Genomic DNA, 25,440 nt, shown 5'->3' with positions numbered 1-25,440 from the left:
TTTTTGATGATCTTGGACTTACAGATTCCAGCAATACCTTAGAGCACCATTTGGACATTTGAACTGCAGTCATCATAAAAGACGTCTAAACTGTAAACTAGTTCTGTTAAAGAAAAACAATATTTTTAACCTATGTATTGACTGGAATTTGAGAAGCTCAATATAAATTCCTATCATTTGCCAGTTATTTTACATAATCCATAAGGATAGTGTAAATATGAATGAAAGTCTTATTATTTATTACTTCATGACTGAAGAAACTGAGGCTCAAAGTTTTAAATAACATGATAATAATAGCAAACATCTTTTCAGCACCAGGCACTTAAGTGTGCTTTAACCTCATAACTCTCTCTTTGAGATAGGCAGTAGCTCCATTTTATAGATAAGGGCAATAAATCATGGTAAGTGATAGCCTGGATTGAAAATCAGGTCTCTCTGACTCAAGTCTATTATTGTCTACTTCATATAACAAAATGATTATCATCTTAGTTAAAAAATAGAAAGAACATCTATTCGCATATCTTTTGATATACTTGAAAGTAACATTTGTGTTATTACTCTAGGGCCTTTCTTAGAGGAATGCAAATTTGATATAGCCTAGTAAAAGGAAAAAAATTGGTTAGATTTCCCGTAAGTTTTGCTCACATATTCCAATAAGCTTTACTTTGCAAATATAGTATTTATATATTTGGTAAGTAAGTAAAGGTAGGGGAGTGACTTTTAGTAAAGCAAGTTTAAGATAATTGGTTTTTTGGGAGGCAAGCAGCTAAGATCCCACTAAACCCTGAAGAAACATCAGGAATATAAAAAATGCCTGATTTATTTGTGGTGTTCGTGGTGTCAGGACCTGAGATCTGAGTGCCAAGGGCTCTATTTCTGAGAGATATGAAGCCCTTCAGTTTGCCTTAAAAAAATCTGTTAGATCGACATACTAAACATTTGACGTTGTGATTTTAAAATTTTGTTTCAAAACTATCTTTATTATAATGCAGAAAAGGTGCTCTGGATCTCCAGAGAGTGCTGATGTAAACTGATTACAGGTGTCTATCTTGTGTGACAGTTATTAGTGAGGAGGCAGTATATTGTTCCTTTCTCTTGTCAAAATATTTTTTTTATCTGACAACCTTTGCTAAGTGTGATGGGAAAATCAGCTGTGAAATCTTATTCCATGTATTTTCTCCGAAGATTTTACTCACAGGCTTTTCTCAAAGAAGGCACACAGTGCAGTATTTTGCGATTTTTCTCTTTAGTAGATGCTATGACCAGGTTCATTGGACAAATATCTGAGAGGGGAGCATTAAGAGTTTTAGAGTTAAGGCTCTTGCCTGCTGTACAAAGCACAGTGTGACAAATGCCTAGGAAGGGTGTAAAGTACTGTGGAAGTAAGAGGAGGAAGAGAATTCCCAGTTACAAAGGTGGAGGCCTTGTGGAGATGTTTGTGTCCTGGACCACCAGGGCTTGGGAGACTTTGAACAGGCAGAGATGGAGACCCTGCTGGGCAGGGGTTTAAGAATCAGGAAGGAGTGACATGTATATTCATGAATATTAATATAACTGAAACAATATTTTCATAAAACAGTTCTTAATTATATGATGTAGAATGCATTCTAATTTTCTGTTCTATTTCTTTTTGTTTGTTTTTAACACGATTCACTAAATTTGTTTCATGACCCATGTGAGTTGCATCCCGTTGCTTGAGGAACACTGGACTACACAAGAGTTATTGAGACTCTAAATTCAGGCAGTGACAGTGACAATGGAAAGGAAGATAGAGATTCCCTAGACATTTTATAGATAGAAAAATTGTTAGTACTAGAATGAGCAATCCATGAGGGCAAAGACTTGTTCACTCTATATGAATGAATGAATGAATTAATTAATGTTACTTGGAGACTGACTGAATTGTGTGAAGTGGCGGAAAACTGCCTACGTTGGGATAATTAGAAAACTAGGGAGTAAGTGATAGAAGTTAAGATGAATGAGTTTCATGAAGCAGTGAAAAGTCATCCCTAAAAATTGCTTCAGATAGCTTCATGTGGAGAACTAAAAAGTCCAAACAAAAGATCTGGTGTTAGCAGATAATAGATGACTTTAAAGAAAACACTTTCATTAGTAGAGGTGGAATTCACTTATTAAGTGTTGAGGAAGCTTCTGAGAAATTTGAGTCAGAATGAATATACCACTCTTACAAAGCACTTATATAATTACTTTTCTTTTTGAAAGGAAAAGGAAAAGAATAACTTCAATGTCAGTTAAGATGAAGGAAGGTTCCTTGTCCCCCTTTAAAGGAATAGAAGAGAAGGAAAGGAATATTTAAGGCCCTTTTAACCTTTGAATTTTATGGTTCTCTGATAGTCTCCTGTTAGAAAACCCTTTGTAGTACCCTTTTTTCGGGATGAAGCTCAAAACCATTAGCTTAACATTTAAGACCTTAGACAATTTGATCCCAACTCTTTGCATTAATTGTTACTCTCCCATGTGATTTCTGTCTCTCTCACATCCCCCATCTGACTAGTCACCAAGTTCTCTTGTTTATACCTCTTTAATATTATCTCTTTACTCCTCTCTTTCTTTTCATTCATATTGCCACTTATTTTTTTAAACTTCCTATTTTGAGATAGTTGTAAACTTACCAAAGGGTTACAAGAGCAGTGTAGAAGCTTCCCATAAGCTGTTCACCCAGCACCTCCTAACAGTAATGTGACCACAGTGCAGTGATTACAGCCGAGCAATTAGCTATTTATCGTTTTTCAGGCCACTATCGTCTCTCACCCAGATCATGCCAATGGCCTTAAACTGAGTCTTTGTCTCTAGTCTTGCCTTCTCTTATTTATTTTCTACGTTACAGCCAGAGTGATTTTTGTGAAAAAATAAATATAGTTAAACCTTTGATGCCTTTCCGTTGCTGTTAGGATGAAGCCTAAATTCTTGAACACAGTTACAAGGTCCTTTAGGATATGATCCTGCATAATTAAACAATCGAAACTCATAGAAACCTCCTTATCTTTCCTATTTCAGTGTCAGTTCAGTAGTAAAACTTCTTATGGGAAACCTTCCCTGATTATTACTCATTGATAATTTGCCTCTCTGATGAATCATATAGTATCTAATACTTCCTCTATCAAACTGTTTCTTAATTTGTGTTGTAAGTTAGTATTTGTCTAACTTCTTCACCAGACTACAAGTTTCATGAGGCACCTACCACTGCACCTGGCACATAGTATGTGCTTGGTAAATATCTGATGAAACCATCAACTACTTACCCTAGACAGGTTTAGTCATTGTGTCCTGAAATCTGTCTTGCATATTTCATCATTTTTTTGTAATTATATATTCCTTGCACCTTGTGCTGCTGTTATATCTTTCCATCCTGCAGAACTAAACCTCGTTCCCACCTCCTCTGTGAAGACTTCCTGCCTACCTTAACTGTTCTTTCCCATGGATTCTCGTAACATTTAATATCTTTATTACTCATTTGGCACATATATGCTGTCCTATATATACTCTCTCATATGTACATATCTTATCTCTTCGAATCCTGTATAACTATGTCAATAGGCAGGTGCTTACTTTAGTTCCTTCTTCCTTTTCCTTCATATTTACCTTGCTTTTAGTACAGAAGACTGTGCTAGTGACTTTCAAGGGGTTGCGAAAATGCATATGACAAGGTTCTTGCTGTAAAGGAATTTACATTCAAGTAACAGAAGATGAGAAAAGAAAAACTAGGGTTTATCGAGCACTACTTTGAATCAGGGATTGTGGGCAACTTTTACACAATTGATCTCACTGAACAGATACCAAGGGCATAGGGCAAGTACATGAAGAAGTAGAAGCTGTAAAAGCGCTATAGGATTTCATTCATTCAGCAAATATTTATTGAAGGTGTACTCTGTGCCAGGCACAATGATAAGTGCCAGGACTACAGTGTCTTGGCTCTCATTGAGCTTACAGTTTTGTGAGGGCTGCAGAAAAATAAATAGGCAATTACAGTATAGTATGGTAAATTCCACAATATTTAGGAATCCACTTTTAAGTACTTGCCTTCACAGAGCTCTCAGTCTAGCAGGGAGGGACAGACAAATAACTATCTGATGTACCATCCAGTACATATGTGCCATGATGTAAGGAGATATACAGGGAACTTGGAAGCCAAGAGAAGGGACACCTAACTCAAACTGGGGAGCTGGGAGGAAATGATATTTCGGCTGAGATCAAAAGGAAGGATTGGCATTTTTAGCTAGGCAAAAATGAGCAAAGTGTATTTGAGGCAAAGGGAACAATAGTGTTAAATGTTCATGGTTAGAAGCAGCGTGGCTCACTTGAAGTGACTGTGGCTGGATCAGAGGACTGGGGTATGTTGCACGTAGGGTCAACAGGAAATAGGAATGAGACTAGAGAGGTAAGCAGGGCCCTGATCACACAAGCCTTTATAAGGAGTTTTATCACACCATATCTAATTTAAAGTCGTTAACTAAGATAGTGTAAGCTTAGACTTTTGGCTCAGGTTTCTACTTTGGATTTAGTATGTGAGCTTGCCCTGTTTTCAGTATATTTCTCTTTAGCGTGAAAATTGTTAATCATTTCACAAAAATGAGATGAAACAATATTTTGAAAAAAACCCAAATAAACCAAAAACCACCCTCTGTTTATTAGTAATTATTCTCTGTGGCTCTAAAACCAGATTTCCCAAGATGGTTCTTCAAGGGCACCTTGAAGTAAAAATGTGTGTTACAGTGGAGGCCTGTGTGGTGCTGTGCCAGAGTGTGATAAACAGTGCATGTTTCTGGTTTCAAAGATTCCTAGTGTAACGAGTGAAAGGGGCAGAGTCAGAATGGACTGAAGGAAACTAAGTGGTTTTTTGGTTTAACCATTCTTGAAGAGATCAGAGCCATGGAGATCCCAGAAGGGTTGTGATATAGCCTTGGGATTTCCAAATCTGGATTCACTAATTTGTAGTGTTGTTTTAGGCTTACATATAATGAATTATTATGTTTTCTCTTCTTTGTAGAAAGAAATTCAAGCCATGAGTCAGTGCCATCATCCTAATATTGTGTCTTACTACACGTCTTTTGTGGTAAAAGATGAGCTGTGGCTAGTCATGAAGCTGCTAAGTGGAGGTGAGTAGAGTACAATGAAATGTTAACTTCCATAGGCTGGAAAGTTAATAAAAATGTTCTTTTCTATCCTGGTTTGGTTTTCATGGACATCTGCATTTAAGGAGATACTAAGAATATAGTATTTCCTACTGATGCTGGTGTAAGAACTGAGATGGGGCCAGCCCGGTGGCGCAGTGGTTAAGTTCACATGTTCCACTTCGGTGGCCCGGGGTTCGCCGGTTCGGATCCTGGGTATGGACATGGCACCGCTTGGCACGCCATGCTGTGGTAGGCATCCCACATACAAAGGAGAGGAAGATGGGCACGGATGTTAGCTCAGGGCCAGTCTTCCTCAGCAAAAAGAGGAGGGTTGGCAGCAGCTAATCTTCCTAAAAAAAAAGAAGAACTGAGACAGGTTTCACACATTGCATTTGGTCGTCGTGCCTCTTAACTCTCTCTTAATCTAGGATGGTTCCCTCCCACTTCCTCTCTTCCATGACCTAAACTTCTTGGAGGGTCTGGTCTGAAGGGTCTGATGATAACTGTCTTGTAGAATGTCCCACATTCTTCTGGATTTGTCTGGTTATTTCATCCTGGTGATGTTTAACTTGATTTATATTCCTCTATTTCTTGCAAATTGAAAATTAGACTGAAAAGTGCGATTAAAGTATTTTTAAACAGAATATTTTGTAGGTAATGCTGTGTACTTCATATTGTATCACATATCAGGAAGTGTTTGCTATCTGGTTGTATCTTTAATGGTGATTTAAGTTTGATTGCTTAAGATTATGATGGCCAGGCCGCTTCATGGAAAAGGTAACTTTTTTTCCCTTTGCAGCTAGCAGGTAATCTGTAAGATAATACTTTGGCACTGTGAGTATTTGGTTTCTGTAAGTCTTTTGTCTAATGATTTTAGCATCCATTAGCAATCTTTGTTTGAATCAATTATTTTATCCAGGGGTTACAGAATGGTGATTTTTCTTATTGCATCCTTTCTTTTACATTTACAAACTGGCATTCTTCTGTGTAAAGGAACTTTACCTTATTAACTGGGGCTCTTTGATTAATCTCTACTGTAATTCTTATGGAAAAGGCAGGATAAATAATTGATTCTTCTTTTTAAGGACCAATTTTCAGAGTAAAGAGTTAGTTTAATAATCACCTCCAGTGGTAGTAAATCAGAGGGTTTTTGATTTTTTTTCTTTTTCCCATTGGTTAAGGCTTTCATTTTTTTTAGTATCATTATGTAGTCTCAAGGATTTTTGTATATTCTATATAGTTCAGTCAATTATACTCTATTCTTCGGATGCTCAGGTTGTCCAACATTTTGTTAGTGGGAGTCCCTTCAAGCTTACTCTTGTGTCCTTTTCACGTGAATCCATCAATCATTGATAATGTCCTTGTTTTTCTGTTCAAGATTTCCTAGGTTCACCTTTATATTGCTTCTCTCAGACCCAGAATCAGCCAATATTCTTTTTTATGGGGAATGGTATTTAGAAAGCATAACTTGAATGCTTGGGCTGCTCATTGCTACTACTTTGTCACTGCTTCTAGTTGAAAGATCTTGGAAATATAGCATATTAAAAATAAATCATGATTTGACACTAATACTCTCAATTCATGTTTAACATTACAGACCTTTAAAACTTTAAAATTATACTTGAATCTCTTTTCTCTTCACAGAAAATCTCGGTCCTCAATATTAGCATAATTAATTATGTGCTTTATCCTGCAATATGTGTACAATTATTTCTGCTTTAGTTGTTAGAATAAAATGTAAGTATTGCTGATTGCAAATGGTGGACCCTTGGCATGTGTAGATTGAATATTTTGTTATGGTTACCTGAAGACCCATGCCGTGTAGTAAATTAGACATTTTGCCAAGGCGTGGATTTGAATCATGTGGCAAGATTGAGAGGACTAATGAGTGATGGAGCCACCTGACTTTCCCATCACAATGCTGCTTGGTTTTTGTTTGTGTGTGTATTTTGTATAGGAGCGTAATTTTCCATTTTAGAATGTAGGGTTACAGAAAAGAGAATCCATGTTCTTTTGCAATTTTAATACCCTACATCATTGAACACCTTACTTCCCCAGAGAGGCTGTAAAGGAAAGAGCATAGGCCTTAGAATTAAATTCCAGCTTTTTTACTTAGCAGTTGTATTTTATTGGACAAACTATTTCAGCTCCTTGAACCTGTTGACTTGTCTGTTAAATAGAGATAGCTTTCTGTATTTCAGGGTATTGAGGAGGAGTCTACGAGGTAGTATAAGTAGAGCATCCACCACTGTGCTCACATGTAGGAGGGGGACAAGAAATTTTAGTCATTAATAATAATAATCCCTTGTTATTTGATGCCTTTCAGTGTAGCCAGAATCACCTTTTTGTTTCAATCCCATTAGTGACACACTGGAGAAACTGGATTGCTTTGTTAAAGGCCCTGTTCATATGATGGTTGGAAGCCTTGCTAACACCAACTACCTTTCAAGATGGTGGTCAAGCATGGTTCTTTCAGTATGGACAGATATGGGAATATTAGGTAATACTGTATCTTTCATTATTGATCACTTATAGCATAATTTTCTTTATTTGTAATTTAGAAAAATGTGTACTACAAAGTTTTTAATGCTTTGCTAAAAAGTCCTCTGATGACTAGGAATAAATCCTCTGCTTAATTTTCTCATCCATACCTGAATGCCAGCCCATCCTTTCTGCTACTCCTAAGTAGAATGACTTTTTTTTTTTTTTAAAGAACTCAGTGGGTATATGTCGTGATCACAGAAGGGGCAGAACATGTAGCTGGCTGGGCTGTCTTTTAAATGCACTATTGTGTCCTTCCTGGTCTTAAGTTTCCTGAGTCAGTGCCCAATTTTTCCAGCCTAGTATTAAGCAGATTTCCTGGAGGATAATTTCCAGACATGTTCCAGGCATTAATTCTTTTCATAATTACTTATTTTTTTTTTTTTTTGGTGAGGAAGATTGGCTCTGAGCTAACATCTGTTGCCATTCTCCTCTTTTTGCTTGAGGAGGATTCACACTGAGCTAACATCTGTGCCAGTCTTCCTCTATTTTGTATGTGGGATGCCACCACATCGTGGCTTGGTGAGCAGTGTGTAGGTCCATACCTGAGATCTGAACCTGTGAACCCCAGGCTGCTGAAGCGGAGCACACAAACTTAATTAACCACTATACCACAGGGCCAGCCTCCATAATTACTTACATTTTTATGAGTCAACGTAATCTTACATCTAAACCTTGTAAAATATTTAAAATTTTGCATCGTATTTAAGGAAAATGAAATTTTGCTTTTATACTTGTAAAGTGAATATGCATTTAAACTGAAGAGATACATTAAGCAATATTTAGGAAACAAAAAGTAGAACTAAGTACAACTTTGAATTTTTTTAAAATAGGAGGAAACTCTGTCAAGATAGCTCAGTTAAAATGCCATTCATCAAATACTTATTGATCACCAATACATTGGCAAATCAGACTGTTGGTTTCTTGTTCTTATAGCTAATAAGGAAAAGTTACACTTGAATAATTGTGTGTCGAGTGCCATGAAGAAGTATCAGGTGCCATGGGAACAAGTACCAGGAGAACCTAACCTCATTAAGGGAGAATGGATATGGTGGAGTTAACAAAGACTTCCCTCAGGAGGTGATGTTCAGCTGAGACCTAAAGAATAGATAATAATTACCCAGGTGAAGTGGGAGGTGGATGGGAGTAGTGATCCAGGTGGAGGGGATGCCGTGCAGAGAAGGGTCTGGAGGCAGGAGGGAACTGTTGTGTGTCTTGGGAACTGATGGGGGATCACAGCTGAAACAGAGAGAGAGAGAGGAGAGGACCATTGATAATCAGGGGCTGCTGTTGAATAATTAAAAAATATAAATAACCAAAGTTAACAGAAATATGTATAGGCTGCCTTCTTTCACATCAACATTTTTAGCCAAAATATTTAAAACAAAAGCCTTTTTTTGAAAGGAAGATTAGCCCTGAGCTAACATCTGCCACCAACCCTCCTCTTTTTGCTGAGGACGATTGGCCCTGAGCTAACATCCATGCCCATATTCCTCTATTTTATATATGGGACGCCTGCCACAGCATGGCTTGATAAGCAGTCCATAGGTCTGTGCCTGTCATCCGAACTGGCAAACTTTGAGCCGCCAAAGTGGATGGGTGAACTTAACCACTAGGCCACTGGGCTGGCCCCAGCAAAAGCATGTATATATATATATTTTTTTCCAAGTAATTTTATTGAGAACATGATGGTTTATAACATTGTATAACTACAGGTATACATTATTGCTTATCAGTTTCTGAATACACTTCATCGTGCCCACCCCTAGTAATCTAATTTTTATCCATCACCATACATATGTACCTCTTTATCCCTTTTGCTGACCCCCAGCCCCCTTCCCCTCTGGTAACTGCTGATCTGTTCTCTTTATCCATGTATTTGTTATCTTCCACATATGAGTGAAATCATGCAGTATTTGTTTTTCTCTGTCTGGCTTATTTCGCTTAACATCATACCCTCAGGGTCAATCCATGTTGTTGCAAATGGGATGATTTTGTCTTTCTTTATGGCTGAGTAGTATTCCATTCTATATATATGTGTGTGTGTATATATACACACACACATATATATATACATATATATACACCACATCTGCTTTGTCCATTCATCTGTAGAAGGGCACTTGGGCTGCTTCCACATCTTGGCTATTGTGAATAATGCTACAGTGAGCATAGGGATGCATAAATCTCTTTGGATCATTGATTTCAAATTCTTTGGATAAATACTCAGTAGTGGGATAGCTGGCTTGTATGGTAGTTCTATTTTTAATTTTTTAAGAAATCTCCATACTGTTTTCCATAGTGGCTGCTCCAGTTTGCATTCCCACCAGCAGTGTATGAGCATTACCTTTTCTCCATATCCTCTCAAACATTTGTAGTTTTTTGTCTTGCTAATTATAGCCATTCTGACAGGTGTAAGGTGATATCTCATTATAGTTTTGATTTGCATTGCCCTAATAATTAGTGTTGTTGAACATGGTTTCATGTGTCTGTTGGCCATCTGTATATCTTCTTTGGAAAAATGTTCATATCCTCTGCCTATTTTTGATCAGGTTGTTTTTCTGTTGTTGTTAAGTTGTATGAGTTCTTTATGTATTTTGGAGATCAACTCCTTGTCTGATAAATGATCTGCAAATATTTTCTCCCAGTTGGTGGATTGTCTTTTCATTTTGTTCATCGTTTCCTTTGCTTTGCAGAAGCTTTTTAGTCTGATGTAATCCCATTTGTTAACTTTTTCTTTTGTTTCCCTTGGCCGAGTAGATGTGGTATTCAAAAAGGTGTTGCTAAGACCAATGTCAGAGAGTGTGCTGCCTATATTTTATTCTAGGAGTTTTATGGTTTCGGGTCTTACATTCAAATCTTTAATCCATTTTGAGTTAATTTTTGTGTATGGTGCAAGATAGTGGTCTACTTTCATTCTTTTGCATGTGGCTGTCCAGTTTTCCCAACACTGTTTATTGAAGAGACTTTCCCTTCTGCATTGTATGTTCTTGGCTCCTTTGTTGAAGATTAACTGTTCATAGATGTGTAGTTTAAAAGCATATTTTTGATTTAGCAACATTGTACTGATGTAGAGTTTAATAAGCTAATTAAATTGTAAAATTAATTGTCCCTGTCATTCTTAAACCCATCAAGCAGCTGGACATCAGGGTTAAAATAAGTTTGTGTGTCAATATTATAATTACTTCATAGTAGTCCTTATAACTGTAATATTCTTATTTTTGCTGATTAAAACTCTGATGTTGAATGTTGGTATTTATTAATATAGGAAGTCAATATTTAGAAATTAGAAGCACTTTTGATCTAAACAGCTTTTGCTATAATTTGTTAGCACCATAATGCAATATAAGATTTTTAGAAATTGAAGTAATTAAGAAAGCTTCTGAAAGGAAAAGAGAAAGACCTGTGGAACTTAAAAGAATGAATTGTAGAAATGCAGAAATCTAAATTAAATTTTCTGTCTTAGTGAATTGTTTTGTTGTTTAGGGATGCTCTCAACTTTGTCATCTTCTAAGAGAAAAAACATGGGGACTTCCCTGATCCTAAGCAGGAGTCAGGGAAAATACTTGGTATTAATAGTGACCAGCTTTGGATGTTCAAGCTACAGGGGAGGCTATGTCTGTTGCTCTGAAATGGAATACTCAGACCAAGCAAATTTTGGCCCCTTTGAAACTTCTGTGGCTTAGATGACAGAAACAACACCCAGTGGCTAAAGAGTAGCTAAAACTTCTTGGTAGAAATACTAGTAACTAAAATGAGTGAGTTAATTTTGGACTCAGAATGTGTGTTTGTAAAAGTAAACTGAGGACCTAAATGCCCAGAAACTGATGATTGGATAAAGAAGATATGGTATATATACACAATGGAATACTACTCAGCCATAAAAAAGGACAAAATTGGTCCATTTGCAGCAACATGGATGGACCTCGAGGGTATTATGTTAAGCGAAATAAGCCAGACAGAAAAAAATGAACTCTATATGACTCCACTCATAGGTGGAAGTTAACATATTGACAAGGAGAACTGATCGGTGGTTACCAGGGAAAAGGGGGGGGTGGGGGGAGGGCACAAAGGGGGAAGTGGTATACCCACAACATGACTAACAATAATGTACAACTGAAATCTCACAAGGCTGTAATGTATCATAATCTTAATAAAAAAAAACAGCAAGAATAACCCAAAAGTCTGGTGATAAAAGAGATACAATAAATAAAACAGAACAAAATGTAAAAAACAGAAAAAAAAAAAAAAAGTAAAATGAGGAATGTGTTAATTGAGTAACTAATTTGATTGGATTATAATGATCAGATTTAACAAGCATCTTAAACTAGCTTATGTTTCATCACTTTTTGAATATTATTTTAATATTTAATAATAATTTTCTTGGACAGCTAAAGTTTTGCATTGCTTTTTTTTTTTTTTTTTTTTTGGTGGGGAAGATTGTCCTTGAGCTAACATCTGTTGCCAATCCTCCTCTTTTTGCTTGAAGAAGATTATCCCTGAGCTAACATCTATGTCAGTCTTCCTCTGTTTTGGCTTGGTGAGTGGTGTGTAGGTCTGCGCCCAGGATCTGAACCCGTGAACCCCAGGCCGCAGAAGCAGAGTGCACAGACTTAACCACTATGCCACCGGGTCAGCCCCTTGCATTGCTTTTTAAATGTTCTGTGCTGTAGGCTATGAAGGCAGATGTGAGATGGTTTGTGGAATGGATGATCTACATTTTAACTTTCTGCTTTGTTACAAAATTTGTACCAAATCCCTTTTGTTTTCCATTATTTAATTTACTTGCTTTTACTCTGAGAAATGCTTGGATTTCAATGGAAAAGCGTTCAAGTAGCCTGGGTTGTTAAAAATGCAACTTCTTGGCCTGCCTCAGATCTCTTAAATGACAGTCTGTAAAGTCTGGGAATCTACGTTTTTAACTAGTTTGCCAAGTAATTCCTTCATGTATTAAAGTTTGAGAATGGATTACCTCTGTAGAATATTTCTTCCAGGTTGTGCTGAGGACATACTGCTGTATATACTGCTGCAGCCTGCCTTCATTCTTCTACTTTTCTTTAGGTATTAATTTGAATCATCCAGTGATAATCTCCAGTTTTCTTTCGCTTAGCATATTTTACCTTCACCTTTCTCTTAGTTGATATGAAGAATTCTGTGTAATTTTGATATTTGAAGAGGGCGGCTTGTGAGCACTACCATCGTGTTAGATGCTCCAAGATGCTGAGGAAGTCATATGGAAAAGAAGGGGGACCTTCCACGACCAATATTTGTCAGTTAAGGATGAGGGTCTTAGTGGCGTGATCATCCCTCCAGTTATACAAATTATGTTGTTGGGAGACTGAAACTGAAAAGAGGTTGTCGTTCCAGGAAAGGTGGGGCTTCATGTATATCCTTGTTAAGAATATCTGTTCTGGACGTAGCCTTGGGATGTGCATTGCTTTAATTTCCCCGTTGATTGTTGGTTGATGTGAAATCAATAAAAATCTTCTAAGATTTTGAATAGGAGTTCTTGCTTTAAACTCTTTTAAAAATACAGATCTAATAACCTTTTCCGTGCACTAGGGTCTTTGTTGCTCCATTTGTTTGATCCACTAGACTGGAGATTCCCTGAAAGTCAGCAATCGTGCCATGTATATAGCTTGACATATTCTGTGGCACCCAGTTCTAGATCTTGCATATATGGCTTAATTGTTGAATGAATAAATCATGTTAATTTTTAATTCCTGGTAGGAATTTCTCCCATTGCAGTCCTTATTTTAGATATTCTTTACATTACAAACATGTAACTCAGTTGGTGTTTATACAAATGTCTTCTTACTAACCAGTTGTTATGTGGCCTAGATTTCTCAGAATAATCAAATATATGGCTTGTTGGTATAGTCACTTTGCTTTGGGAATTAATGTGTGATTGATTAAACTAAGCAGAACCAAACTTCTCCCTTAGGACTTCCCCTTTGTAGATCATAGTCTTGTGAATCCCAGCAATAAAGAAGGGAAAGTGTTATAAGGTATTAGGAAAAGTTACCTAGAATCTGGAGTCTCCCTGGTTCTTTGTTTACTCTACAGAGAGTAAACTGCCTGTCTCCTGCTGGAGGTAGGGAGTGGTAGTGGCCAGAGAGGGGAGGAGGGATCTGGGAATCCTATTCTCCCTTATCTGAACTTCTCAACCGGTTTTCCTGTTTTCATCCCTTTCCTTCAGTCCCCCTCTCTTCCCCTTATGTGGTCCTTGGTATGTGTGTTCTGAGCCTTTCTGGAACTCTAGGTAGGGATCCACTTTTTCCTGATAGGTATACATCCCCTACAGGCATTTAAAGGGCGTTGAACTCCTTAGTCAGTTACTTTTTCTTTTTCTGCTTTTTCATTCTTCCAAAAAATTATGGCCATCTCTCTTCTGTTATCTTTCTTGTTTTCTTCTTTATTCTGGGTTTATGAAGTTTATCAAGTTGGTGGATTTCAAGTGGGAGCTAAAGTAAATGTGTGTTCAATCCTCCCATGTTTTTGAGGATTCCATCTAGACCACTTCTTTCCATCTATTTGGAAGTACATGTTTTCTTTTTACATGTGTGAAATAAAAAGCACCCACTTGGACAAGTTTTTGACAGAAGTGTGTGTTTGTTTTAATTTTAGTTTTAATCATTGAAGTCTTGTGCCAGGAAATGGACATCCAGTCTTTTTAGTGCAGTTTGTGTTATGGTTGCAGACTTCTTGGCACAATTTCTAATATTGGAGATTGCTTTATTTTGGTTCTGTGATCTCTATGGACCATTGTACTCCCAGAAATCTTATGAATCTTTAGCAAACTTTTTTTTATTATATTCATCAGTTACGGTAGTCAGCATTCTGTGATTTTAATTACTATAGAGGTGTCTTTTCCCTCCCTCTTCCTAATTTTTAGTAGGAGGTTTATTTCCCATCCTTGGAAGAATGGGATTGATAATACATCTGTGCTGCTATTAAAGAGAACTGTATTTTTATTCTTTTCATATTTTTCTTTGCCTTACCTATTTTATTTCTATTATTTATTAACCTGAAACATAATATTAACCCTAAAGTTAGTTTGCATACACATGTGATCTTTATTTTCCAAGTATTTCTTCTGTAATTTGACCTGCATTTCAATTGTATTTTTATGTCTTTATTCATACAGTATTGCATACTCTAATCTGGTGTTGGAAGCCTAAATTTGTTTGTGATATCTTATATACTAAAGTGTTGTTGATGGACATGGTTTACCTAGGGATTCTTCAGAGGTGGTTAAATCCTCAACGACCTTTGCCAAATTCTCATTAGGAGTCTAAGGGAGATTGCTGGTGTTACACTTCTATTTGGGTATTAGCAGGCTGCTTTCTGTTTTAGATTGAAGTTAAGAATAAATTATTGATTTTAAACTTTAGTATTTCCTTATATTTGCTATTTTTCCTTTCTTTCCTAGACAATTAAGTTAATGAAAAGATTTGCATGTGTTTTGATTTCAAAATGGCTCTGAATTATATTGAGTGAGCTAAAAATTTATGGAAAATTATGTCTTCTGTTTTCAGGTTCTGTTCTGGATATTATTAAGCACATTGTGGCAAAGGGGGAACACAAAAGTGGAGTCCTAGATGAACCTACCATTGCAACAATACTCAGAGAAGTGCTGGAAGGATTGGAATACTTACATAAAAATGGACAGATTCACAGGTACGTAAAAGACAAACTCTTCTCTTTCGGATAAGTGCTGTATCATTTCATTGAGGTCATTCCCCATTCTTTTGCAGAATTTATCATAATCTCTGATTATGGTTCTTTTAATTACACAGCTAGTAAGTATTTAAAGTATAGAGTAACAAATACTTTAATCAAATTGGAAAATACAAAAACAGGAGAAATTCCCAATTTCCTACCAGAAGGCAATCACTGAAAACACTTTGGAATATTCCTTTCCAGTTTCTTTTATGTGCTTAAAAATATTTGAAACAAAACTGTATATATACTTTTGTCTATTGCTTTTTTTTGTTTCTTTTGAGTATTTTCTCAAGTTATTGAAAGCTCTTTGTAAAATAGCTTCTTTTATTAAAGCTTCTTAAAAAAATAAAATAACCTTTAAAAAGTTATGTAGGAGCTGGCCTGGTGGTGTAGTGGTTAAGTTCGCATGCTCCGCTTTGGCAGCAGGTTTGGATCTCAGGTGTGGACCTAGCGCCATTCATCAAGCCATGCTGTGGCAGCACATAAAATAGAGGAAGACTGGCACAGACGTTAGCTCAGCAACAGTCTTCCTCAAGCCAAAAGAGAAAGATTGGCAACAGATGTTAGCTCAGGACCAGTCTGCCTCCCACACATACACAAAAAGCTGTGTAACATTTCATGGTTCAAGTATTTCCAGCTATCTGTATTCAGTCCCTGAGTGCAGATAACCAGAATTCAAATGGTGATGGATTCTGTGTTAATACAGATCTGTTTAGTCCCTGGATTTGGCGTGCTTTCATTTGAGGGTATCTTTATTTCCCCTTCATTCCTGAAGGATAGTTTCCCTGGATATAAGAATTTGTAGTTGACAGTTCTTTTCTTTCAGTGCTTGAAAAATGCTGTGCTACTTAATTCTGGCCTGTACGGTTTCAGATGAGAAATCATTTGAATTAGTGTTCTATAGATAATATGTTGTTTTTCTCTGGCTACTTTCAAGATTTTTTATTTGTCTCTGTTTTTCAGAAGTTTAATTATGGTATGTCTGGGTGTGGATTTCTTCAAGTATATTCTTTTTGGGGTTCCCAAACTTCTTGAATCTGTAGGTTTTTGTCTTTCACCAAATTTGGGAAGTTTTCAGCCATTATTTCTTGGTACTTTTCAACCCGTTTTTCCCCTCTTTTTCTGGAACTCTGATGACACAAATGTTAGATCTTTTATTGTCGTATCATGATCCCTGAGGCTCAGTTCATTTTTTTTCCAGCCTATTTTTTCTCTGCTCAGATTGAGTAAATTGTATTGATTTGTTCTCAAGTTCACTGATTCTGTCCTCTGTCCTGTCCCTTCTACTACAGAACCCGTTCATTGAGTTGTTTTTTTTCCTGAGGAAGATTAGCCCTGGGCTAACATCTGCTGCCAATCCTCCTCTTTTTGCTGAGGAGGATTGGACCTACTAACATCTCTGCCCAGCTTCCTCTATTTTATATGTGAGATGCCTGCCACAACATGGCTTGATAAGCAGTGTGTAGGTCTGTGCCTGGGATCCAAACCGGCAAACCCTGGGCCGCCGAAGTGGAGTGTGCAAGCTTAACTGCTGGGCCACCTGGCTGGCCCCCCATTCACTGAGTTTTTAATTTCAGTTATTGTAATTTTTCAGTTCTGTAATTTTCATTTGGTTCTTTTTTATGGGTTTTATTTCTTTGCCGAGATTTCCTTTTTTTCATTTATTTTGAGAATTCTAGATTGCAGGTTGAATAATTTTTATGATGGCTGCTTTAAAATTCTTGTCAGATAATTCCAACATCTGATCTCAGTTAAATGTTTCTTCTGATTAAAGTTTTTCCTGGTTCTTGGTTTGATGAGTGATTTTTTTCTTGTATCCTGGATGTTTTGGATATTATGTTAGGAGATCTCAATCCTATTTAAATAATATACTTTAGCAGGCAACTGCCCTGCTTAAGTTTAGAGTATAGGTCCTGGCCTACTTTTCTGGGCTGTATTTCCAGTGGCAATTTGTTTTTTAGACCCTTTGCAGTGCTGTTGTGGTTTGTTTTGTTCATGTAGCACTGCTGGGGCTCTCTCCTCAATCTCTGAATCCACCCATGGACAGAGTCCACTTGCCTCGTGCTGCTAGGTGGAAGGTGAGAGACAGATGCTGTGTCCATGGGTTTGTGAACACTTCCTTAGACCCACCCTGTGAATCAGCCCACTTAGTGAGAGTGGGGCTCCCATTCATTTTCTGTTTGTATTGCCTGTGGGGATGGAAGGCAGTTTTCTGGGCCACCTTTTGCTGCTGGGTGGGGAGTTGGGAGACACTGGGCCTGGGTTGTGTCTTCCCACTTTGTGGAGGGCCAGGAAGTACTGGGCTTGTGTTGCCCTCTTCTGCTGGGTGGAAGACTGGGAGATGCCAGTTAGGCCTGCTGGTGCTGCTGGTGTGGGCAGTGTGGGCCTGCCTGCTTCAATGGATGTGGTGTGAGGGATAGAGTTTCCTATCTGGTCTTCATGGACACCTCCAGTTCTGGCATACTGGGCCAGCCTGCATCTCCAGCTATGGAGTTGGGGACGAGGTCCTCTGCTAGATCTGAGCTCAGCTACCCCTTTCCTGCTCCTTTGGCCACAGAGAACAGGCTTGGAGCTTTTTTTTTTGTCTATGCCTATTGACGGTTCTGAGTTGCAGGACTCTCTAGTACCCAGTCCAGGGTATATGAGTTTAAAAGAAAACTCAGGGAAGTGTTTTGGTGCTATTTATAAGTGGGCTTAGATTAGATGTAAATGTGGATAGCAAACTCTAGGGCAACCATGAAAAAAAGAATAAGAATTGATGTGCTAAGAGAGGAGAAAAAAATGAAATCATATAAAATTTGTAAAATCATATAAAATTAAAATCAAGGAAGGCAGAAAAAGCGTGGAAGACACAACAAGATGTCATCTTAAAAATCACCTACCTTTAAGGAACTAGAAAAAGAAGAACAAACTAAGCCCAAAGTTAGCAGAAGGAAGTAAATAAAGACCGGAGCAGAAATACATGAAATGTAGACTAAAAATACAGTTGAGAAAAATCAATGAGACTAAGAGCTTGTTTCTTAAAAAGATAAACAAAATAGACAAACTGTTAGCCAAACTCACCAAGAAAAAAAGAGGACTCAAATAAAGAAAATCAGAAATGAAAGAGGAGGCATTACAACTGCTACCACAGAAATAGAAAGGATCATGAGAATCTGCTATGAACAGTTATACGCCAACAGATTGGACAACCTAGAAAAAAGGGACAGCTTCCTAGAAATGTACAATCTACAAGGACTGAATCGTGAAGAAATGGAAAATCTGAACAAATTACTAGTAAGTAGATCGAATCAGTAATCAAAAACCTCACCACAAAGAAAAGTCCAGGACCAGAGAGCTTCACTGGTGAATTCTACCATATATTTAAAGAAGCACTAACAACAATCTATCACAAACTCTTCCAAAAGATAGAAGAGTTGAGGAGAGTATACTTCCAAACTCATTTTATAAGGCCAGCATTACCCTGATACCAAAGCCAGACAAGGACACAAGAGAAGAAAATTACAAGCCAACATCCTTGATGAGCATAGCTGCAGAAATCCTCAACAAAATGTTAGCAAACCGAGCTCAGCAATACATTAAAAGGATCATACACCATGATCAAGTGGCATTTATTCCAAGGATGCAAAGGATGGTCCACCGTCTGCAAATCAAGCAATGTAATACACCATATTAACAAATGAAGGATAAAAATCATATGATAATCTCAATAGATGCCAAAAAAGCTTTTGACAAAATTAAACATCCTTTCATGATAAAAACTCCCAACAATCTATGTGTATAGGGAACCTGCTTTAACATAATAAAGTCCATGTATGACAAGCCCACAGCTAACATCATACTGCTGGTGAAAAGCTGAAAGCTTTCCTTCTAAGATCAGGAACGAAACAAGTATGCCTACTCTCACCACTTGTATTCAGTATACTAGTGGAAGTCCTAGCCAGAACAATTAGGTGTGGAAAAAAAATAAAAGACATCCAGATCAGAAAGGAAGAAGGAAAACTGCCTTTATTTGCAGATGATATGATATCATATATAGAAAACTCTGAACACTACACCAAAAAAAAACCCCAAACTGTTAAACTTATAAACAATTTCAGTTTTAAAGTTGCAGGATGCAAAATCAATATACAAAAATCAGTTGCGTCTCTAAAACACTAAGAACAAGCTATCAGAAGGAGAAATTAAGAAAACAATCCTATTTACAATAGCATCAAAAAGAATAAAATACTTAACAATAAACTTAACCAAGGAGGTGAAAAATCTGTACACTGAAAACTGTAAGACATTGATGAAAGAAATTGAAGAGGATACAGATAAATGGAACGATATTCCATGTTCATGGATTGGAAGAATTAATATTGTTAAGATGCCCATACTACCGAAAGAGATCTACAGATACAATGCAATCCTTATCAAAATTCCAGTGGCATTTTTTACAGGAATAGAAAAAGTAATCCTACAGTTTGTATGGAACCACAAAAGACCCTGAATAGCCAAAGCAATCTTGAGAAAGAAAGAGAAAGCTGGAGGCATCACAGTTCCTGATTTCAAACTATATTACAAAGCTGTGGTAATCAAAACAGTAAGTTACTGGCATAAAAACAGACGCAAATATCAATGGAACAGAATAGAGAACCCAGAAATAAACCCATGCATATATGGCAATTAATTTTTGACAAAGGAGCCAAGAATATAAAGGGGTAATGGATAGTCCCTTCAATAAGTGGTGTTTGGAAAACTGGATATCCACAAGCGAAAGAATGAAACTGGACCCCTATCTTATACCATACACAAACATCAACTCAAAATGGATTAAAGACTTGAACATAGAACCTGAAACTGTAAGACTCCTGGAAGAAAACATAGGGGGTAAGCTCCTTGACATTGGTCTTGGCAATGATTTTTTGGATTTGACACCAATAGTAAAGGCAACAAAAGTAAATATGAGTAAATGGAACTACATCAAACTAAAGAGCTTCTGCGCAGCAAAGAAAACCATCAAAATAAAAAGGCAACCTACTGAATGGGAGAAAATATTTTCAAACCGCATGTCTTATAAAGGGTCAATATCCAAAATATACAAGGAACTCATATAACTCAGAGGCAAAAAAACCAAATAACCTAATTTAAAAATGGGCAAAGGACTTGAATAGACATTTTTCCAAAAGAGACATAAATGGCCAATAGGTACCTGAAAACGTGTTCAACATCATTAACCATCAGGGAAATGCAAGTCAAAACCACAACAAGGGGCCGACCCGGTGGCACAGCGGTTAAGATCTTACATTCCGCTTCGGTGGCCGAGGGTTCACGGGTTTGGATCCTGGTTGCGGACATGGCACCGCTTGTCAAGCCATGCTGTGGCAGGCGTCCCACGTATAAAGTAGAGGAAGATGGGCATGGATGTTAGCTCAGGGCCAGTCTTCCTCAGCAAAAAGAGGAGGATTGGCAGCAGATGTTAGCTCAGGGCTAATCTTCCTCAAAAAAATAAAAAAATAAAATTTTTTTAAAAAACCAAGTAAATTAAAAAAAAAAAACACAACGAGATATCATCTTACACCTGGTAGGATGTCTATTATCAGAAATATAAAAGATAACAGATGCTGGTGAGGATGTGGAGAAAAAGGAACCCTTGTATACTGTTGGTGGGAATGTAAACTGGTACAGGCACTATGGGAAACAGTGTGGAGCTTCCTCAAGAAATTAAAAATGGAACTACTATGTGAACCAGCAATCCCATTTCTGGGTATATATCCAAAGGAAGTGAAATCACTATCTCAAACAGATATCTGCACTCCCATGTTCATAACTGGTGGTCTAGTGGTTAAGATTTGGCGGTCTCACTACCAAGGCTGGAGTTCGTTTCCTGGTCAGGGAACCACACCACCCATCTGTTGGTTGTCCTACCGTGGCGGCTGTGTGTTGCTGTGACGTCGAAAGCTAAGCCACTCATGTTTCAAATACCAGCAGGGTCACCTATGGTGGACAGGTTTCAGCAAAGCTTCCAGACTAAGACAGACTAGGAAGAAGGACCTGGCCACTTCTGAAAAAACTGGCCACGAAAACCCTGTGAATAGGAGCAAAGCGTTGTCGGATACAGTGCCAGAATGTGAGAGGGTGGTGCAGAAAGACCAGGGAGGGTTCAACTCTGTTATACACAGGGTTGCTATCAGTCGGAATCTGCTCGATGGCACTAACAAAAAAAATGTTTATTGCAGCATTACAACAGCCAAGATATGGAAACAACCTAAGTGTCTGTCAACGGTTGAATGAATAAAGAAAACGTGGTGTGTATATATATGTGTGTATATGTGTGCATGTAAATATATATATATATTTACGTAATGGACTGTTATTCAGCTATAAAAAAATAAGAAATCCTGTTATTTGTAACAACATGGATGAAACTGGAGGGCATGATGCTGAGTGAATTAAGCCAGACAGAGAATGACAAATACTTTATGGTATCACTTATGTGTGAAATCTAAAAAATAAACAAATTGAACTCATTGAAATAGTAGAAAAGTAGCTGCCAGTGGCTGCGAGGTGGAGAAAATATGGAGCGGTTGGTAAAAGGATACAAACTTTGATTTATAGGATGAATTACATCTGAGAATCTAAAGTGTAGCATGGTGACAATAGTTGATAACACCGTATTGTATTATTGCAATTTGCTAAGAGAGTAGAATTTAAATGTTCTCACCCAAAAAAAGTAAATATGTGAGGTGATAGATGTGTTAACTCGAAGAGGGGAATCATTTCCCAGTGTATGCATATATCAGGCATCACGTTGTACACTTTAAATATCTTACGGTTTTGTCAGTTATACCTCAATTAAAAGAAGATCACCTACTTAACCCTAATCCCTCAGCAAACAGACAAGCAAAGGCTCAGAAAAGCAATTGATCAAAAAGATCAGACAATGCCAAGTTGCAAAACTGAGGTTTTAAGGAGTAATCAGAATGTGTAGGAAAAAAGCGGGGTACCCTCCTCCCCACACACAAAGTTTTAATTTGGTTACTCTGAGAATAGCAGCATTTTAAAGAAAATCAACATATAATAAGTGAAATCAGCCATCTATAAAAGCATCTCATTCTAGGAAAAAATGAATAATTTTTTCCAGTTGTCTGAATTTTCCAACCTGCTTAAGTCTTACAAAGGAAAACAGACTCCTTTTTATGGGGATGCAGGAGAACAGTCGACTCTAAGGAATAACATATAAACTAGAAATCTTGGAAACACTAAAGGTATATTCTTAAGACAATAGGATTTCTTATCTAAAATTGTACCTAATCAATTGTTTTGTACTCAGTTAAAATAATCTGTTAACAAATGACTGAAAAAGGAGTATGACCAAAGAGTAAACATTTGGGAATGTATTTCCCACACTGTCAAGAGGAAAAGATGCCCTGAAAAACAGAGGATTCCCCTTCTCTGAATGGTGATAACCTTGTGGATGTTCTTTTATACTGGCAATGAACATAATTCAGTTAATACCTCAATTCTGATTCCATGTTCATCAGGCAGTCTCCCAGAAAGAAATGTGCCGGAGACTGCTAATTGACCCCTAATATGTCTCCCTTTCTTTTAGAAGTAAAAAAAAAAAAATGACATTTTTACTGGGCACATGACCATTCAGAAGAAAGGCGACGTTTCATAGCCTCCCATGCAGGCCAGATATGACCATGTGATTTTGTTTCTAGCCACTGTGATGAGAACAAAGGTACTACTTTCAAGTTGTTCTCTTAACAGGTTTTATCAACCCCAGCACTGTTGACGTTTGGGTTGGGTAATTCTTTGTTGTAGGGGCTGTCCTGTGTGTTGTAGGATCTATTTGGCAGTGTCCCTGGCTTCTACCCATTACATGGCAGTAGTGCCTCCCCCCCAGTGCCCATTGTGATAACCAAAAATGTCTCCAGACATTGCCAAATGTCCTGAGAACCACTGCTAACAGAAAGTGGCATAACCTCTATTTCCCCTTTCCTTCCTTCCACTGAAATGTGGATGTGGTGGTAAGCAATCTTGGACTATGCAGCAAGAACTTAGGGGTGGTAGACCAATAAATAGGAGCCTGAGTCCCTGACTCTATGAAGTCACCATACTGGACTGATGTCTCCTATGCCCAGACTATTATGTGAAACAAAAAAAATTTTTTCTACAGCCATGTAGATCATGAGGAATTGACAAACTGAATCCAGCCTAATGCCTATTAAAACAAAATACAGTCACGCCCATTTATTTACGGATTGTCTCTGGCCCCTTTCACACTACAAAGACAATGTAGTGGTGACAGAGAACTTCTGGCCCACAAAACCTAAAATATGTATTGTCTGACCCTTTAATAAAATGTTTGTCGACCTCTGGTGCAGATAATGACAACTAACATTCACTGAAACTTGTGTGCTAAATACTATTCTAAATGTATTGTTGCCATTACCTCATTAATCTTCATAGTGACTTTATGAGGAAGGTACTGTTATCATCCCCATTTTACAGATGAGGAAACTAAGGCAAAGAGAGTTAAATAACTTGCCAGCAGTCACCCAGCTAGTGACAGAACTGGGATCTGAATTTAGGCAGTCTGCTTCCAAAGCCTGCTAGAAAAGATAGTTCTAATCAATGTTGCTGGGTATATATTGGTTCAGTATCTGTTATATTTTTTAGTTACTAACTCATGGGAATTTAGATCTGCTACTGGAATTATTCTTTAAATATACCACATGTTGTCTTCTTTTGTTTAATATATCTACATCTCTATGTTTAAAAGTCAAAGTCTTCACTTCAGAACATGGATAAAAGTATATTCTTTTTCTTAAAGCTTTACATATGCAGACTTTATATAGTTACTAGTAAAATTAACCCAAAATACACACTGAAATACACATTAAGGTCACTGTCTTTTTTAGAAAGCAATGAATTGATTCTCATCAACTGCAGGCACAAATTCAGTCTGTGCTCGATATCTTATGATTGTAACATCTACTTTGTAAAATATATCAACTCTCATTTAGCTAAATGAATAAAAGGGACAGAAAAATATTGAAAGAAATAATGGCCCCAAACTTCCAAATTTGAAGAACAACATTCATCTACAAATTTAAGAAGTTCAATGAATCACAATTAAGATAAATACAGAGAGATCTATACCTAGACACATCAGAGTCACACTGCTGAAACCTAAACACAAAGAGAATATCTTGAAAAAAGCAAGAGAAAAACAACTTATTATGTAGGGGAAGTGCTATAGACTGAATGTGTCCCTTCGGAATTCATATGAAATCTAATCCCCAAAGCAAAGTGATGGTATTTGGAGGTGGGGCCCTTGGGAGCTGATTAGGTCATGAGGGTGCCCTCACGAGTGGGATTTGTGTTCTTATAAGAGAGACCTCAGAGAACTCCCTTGCCCTCTGTCATGTGAAGACACAGTGAACAGATGGTCACCTGTGAACTGGGAAACAGATCCTCACCAGCCACCAAATCTGCCACTGCTTTGAGCTTGAACTTCCTAGCCTCCAGCACTGTGAGAAATAAATGTCGATTGTTTAAGCCACCCAGGCTGTGGGATTTTTGTTACAGCAGCCTGAACAGACTAAGACAGAGAGCATCAACATAATTAAGAGCTAACTTCACATCAGAACAATGGAGGCCAGAAGTTAGTGGGAAAGAGCCTACAACATGGACGACCCCTTTGGACTATAATTCTCTGTGATCGAAGATATGTTATACATACATAAAAGTTTAGGATTGTTATCTTCCTGGTGAATTACTCCTTTTTTATTGTTATATAATGATGCTTTTTATTCCTAGAAATGCTTTTGTATTAAAGACAATTAGGTGTTATTTTAATATGGCCATACTATCTTATCTTTGGTAAGTATATCTTTCATCGTGGATCAGTCATCCCAGGGTCCTGGCTTTATGAAGGGGTCTCAGTTCTCTCTCTCAATCTTAAACGAGCCCAGCGCCGTGTTTTCTGGTTGGGGTGGATTTTAAAACCTGAGCTCCCTAGCCATTTGGGGCAGTACCTCTGTTCTAT

General features: G+C 37.5%; 1 protein-coding gene across 9 annotated transcripts in view; it reads left to right on the top strand.

The window, feature by feature from the left end:
* The window catches only part of OXSR1 (oxidative stress responsive kinase 1), a 99,179-nt gene that overhangs the window by 19,226 nt on the left and 54,513 nt on the right, over positions 1-25,440 (top strand). For 6 of the 9 annotated variants that reach the window (XR_011527509.1, XM_008530725.2, XM_070577255.1 and 3 more), the window contains exons 3-4: positions 5,009-5,117; positions 15,215-15,356. Coding sequence is in view for 8 of the 9 variants with exons in the window: in XM_008530725.2 (XP_008528947.1) it covers positions 5,009-5,117; positions 15,215-15,356 (251 nt within the window). In the remaining variant the exon portion in view is untranslated. Of the gene's footprint in view, positions 1-5,008; positions 5,118-7,498; positions 7,636-15,214; positions 15,357-25,440 lie in introns of all 9 variants that reach the window. The other 3 variants (XM_070577259.1, XM_070577258.1, XM_070577256.1) reach the window with 1 other exon arrangement.

This window comes from Equus przewalskii, chromosome 15 (genome assembly GCF_037783145.1).
Source record: "Equus przewalskii isolate Varuska chromosome 15, EquPr2, whole genome shotgun sequence".
NCBI classification, from domain to species: Eukaryota; Metazoa; Chordata; class Mammalia; order Perissodactyla; family Equidae; genus Equus; species Equus przewalskii.
This window is presented reverse-complemented; position numbering and strand designations above follow the sequence as displayed.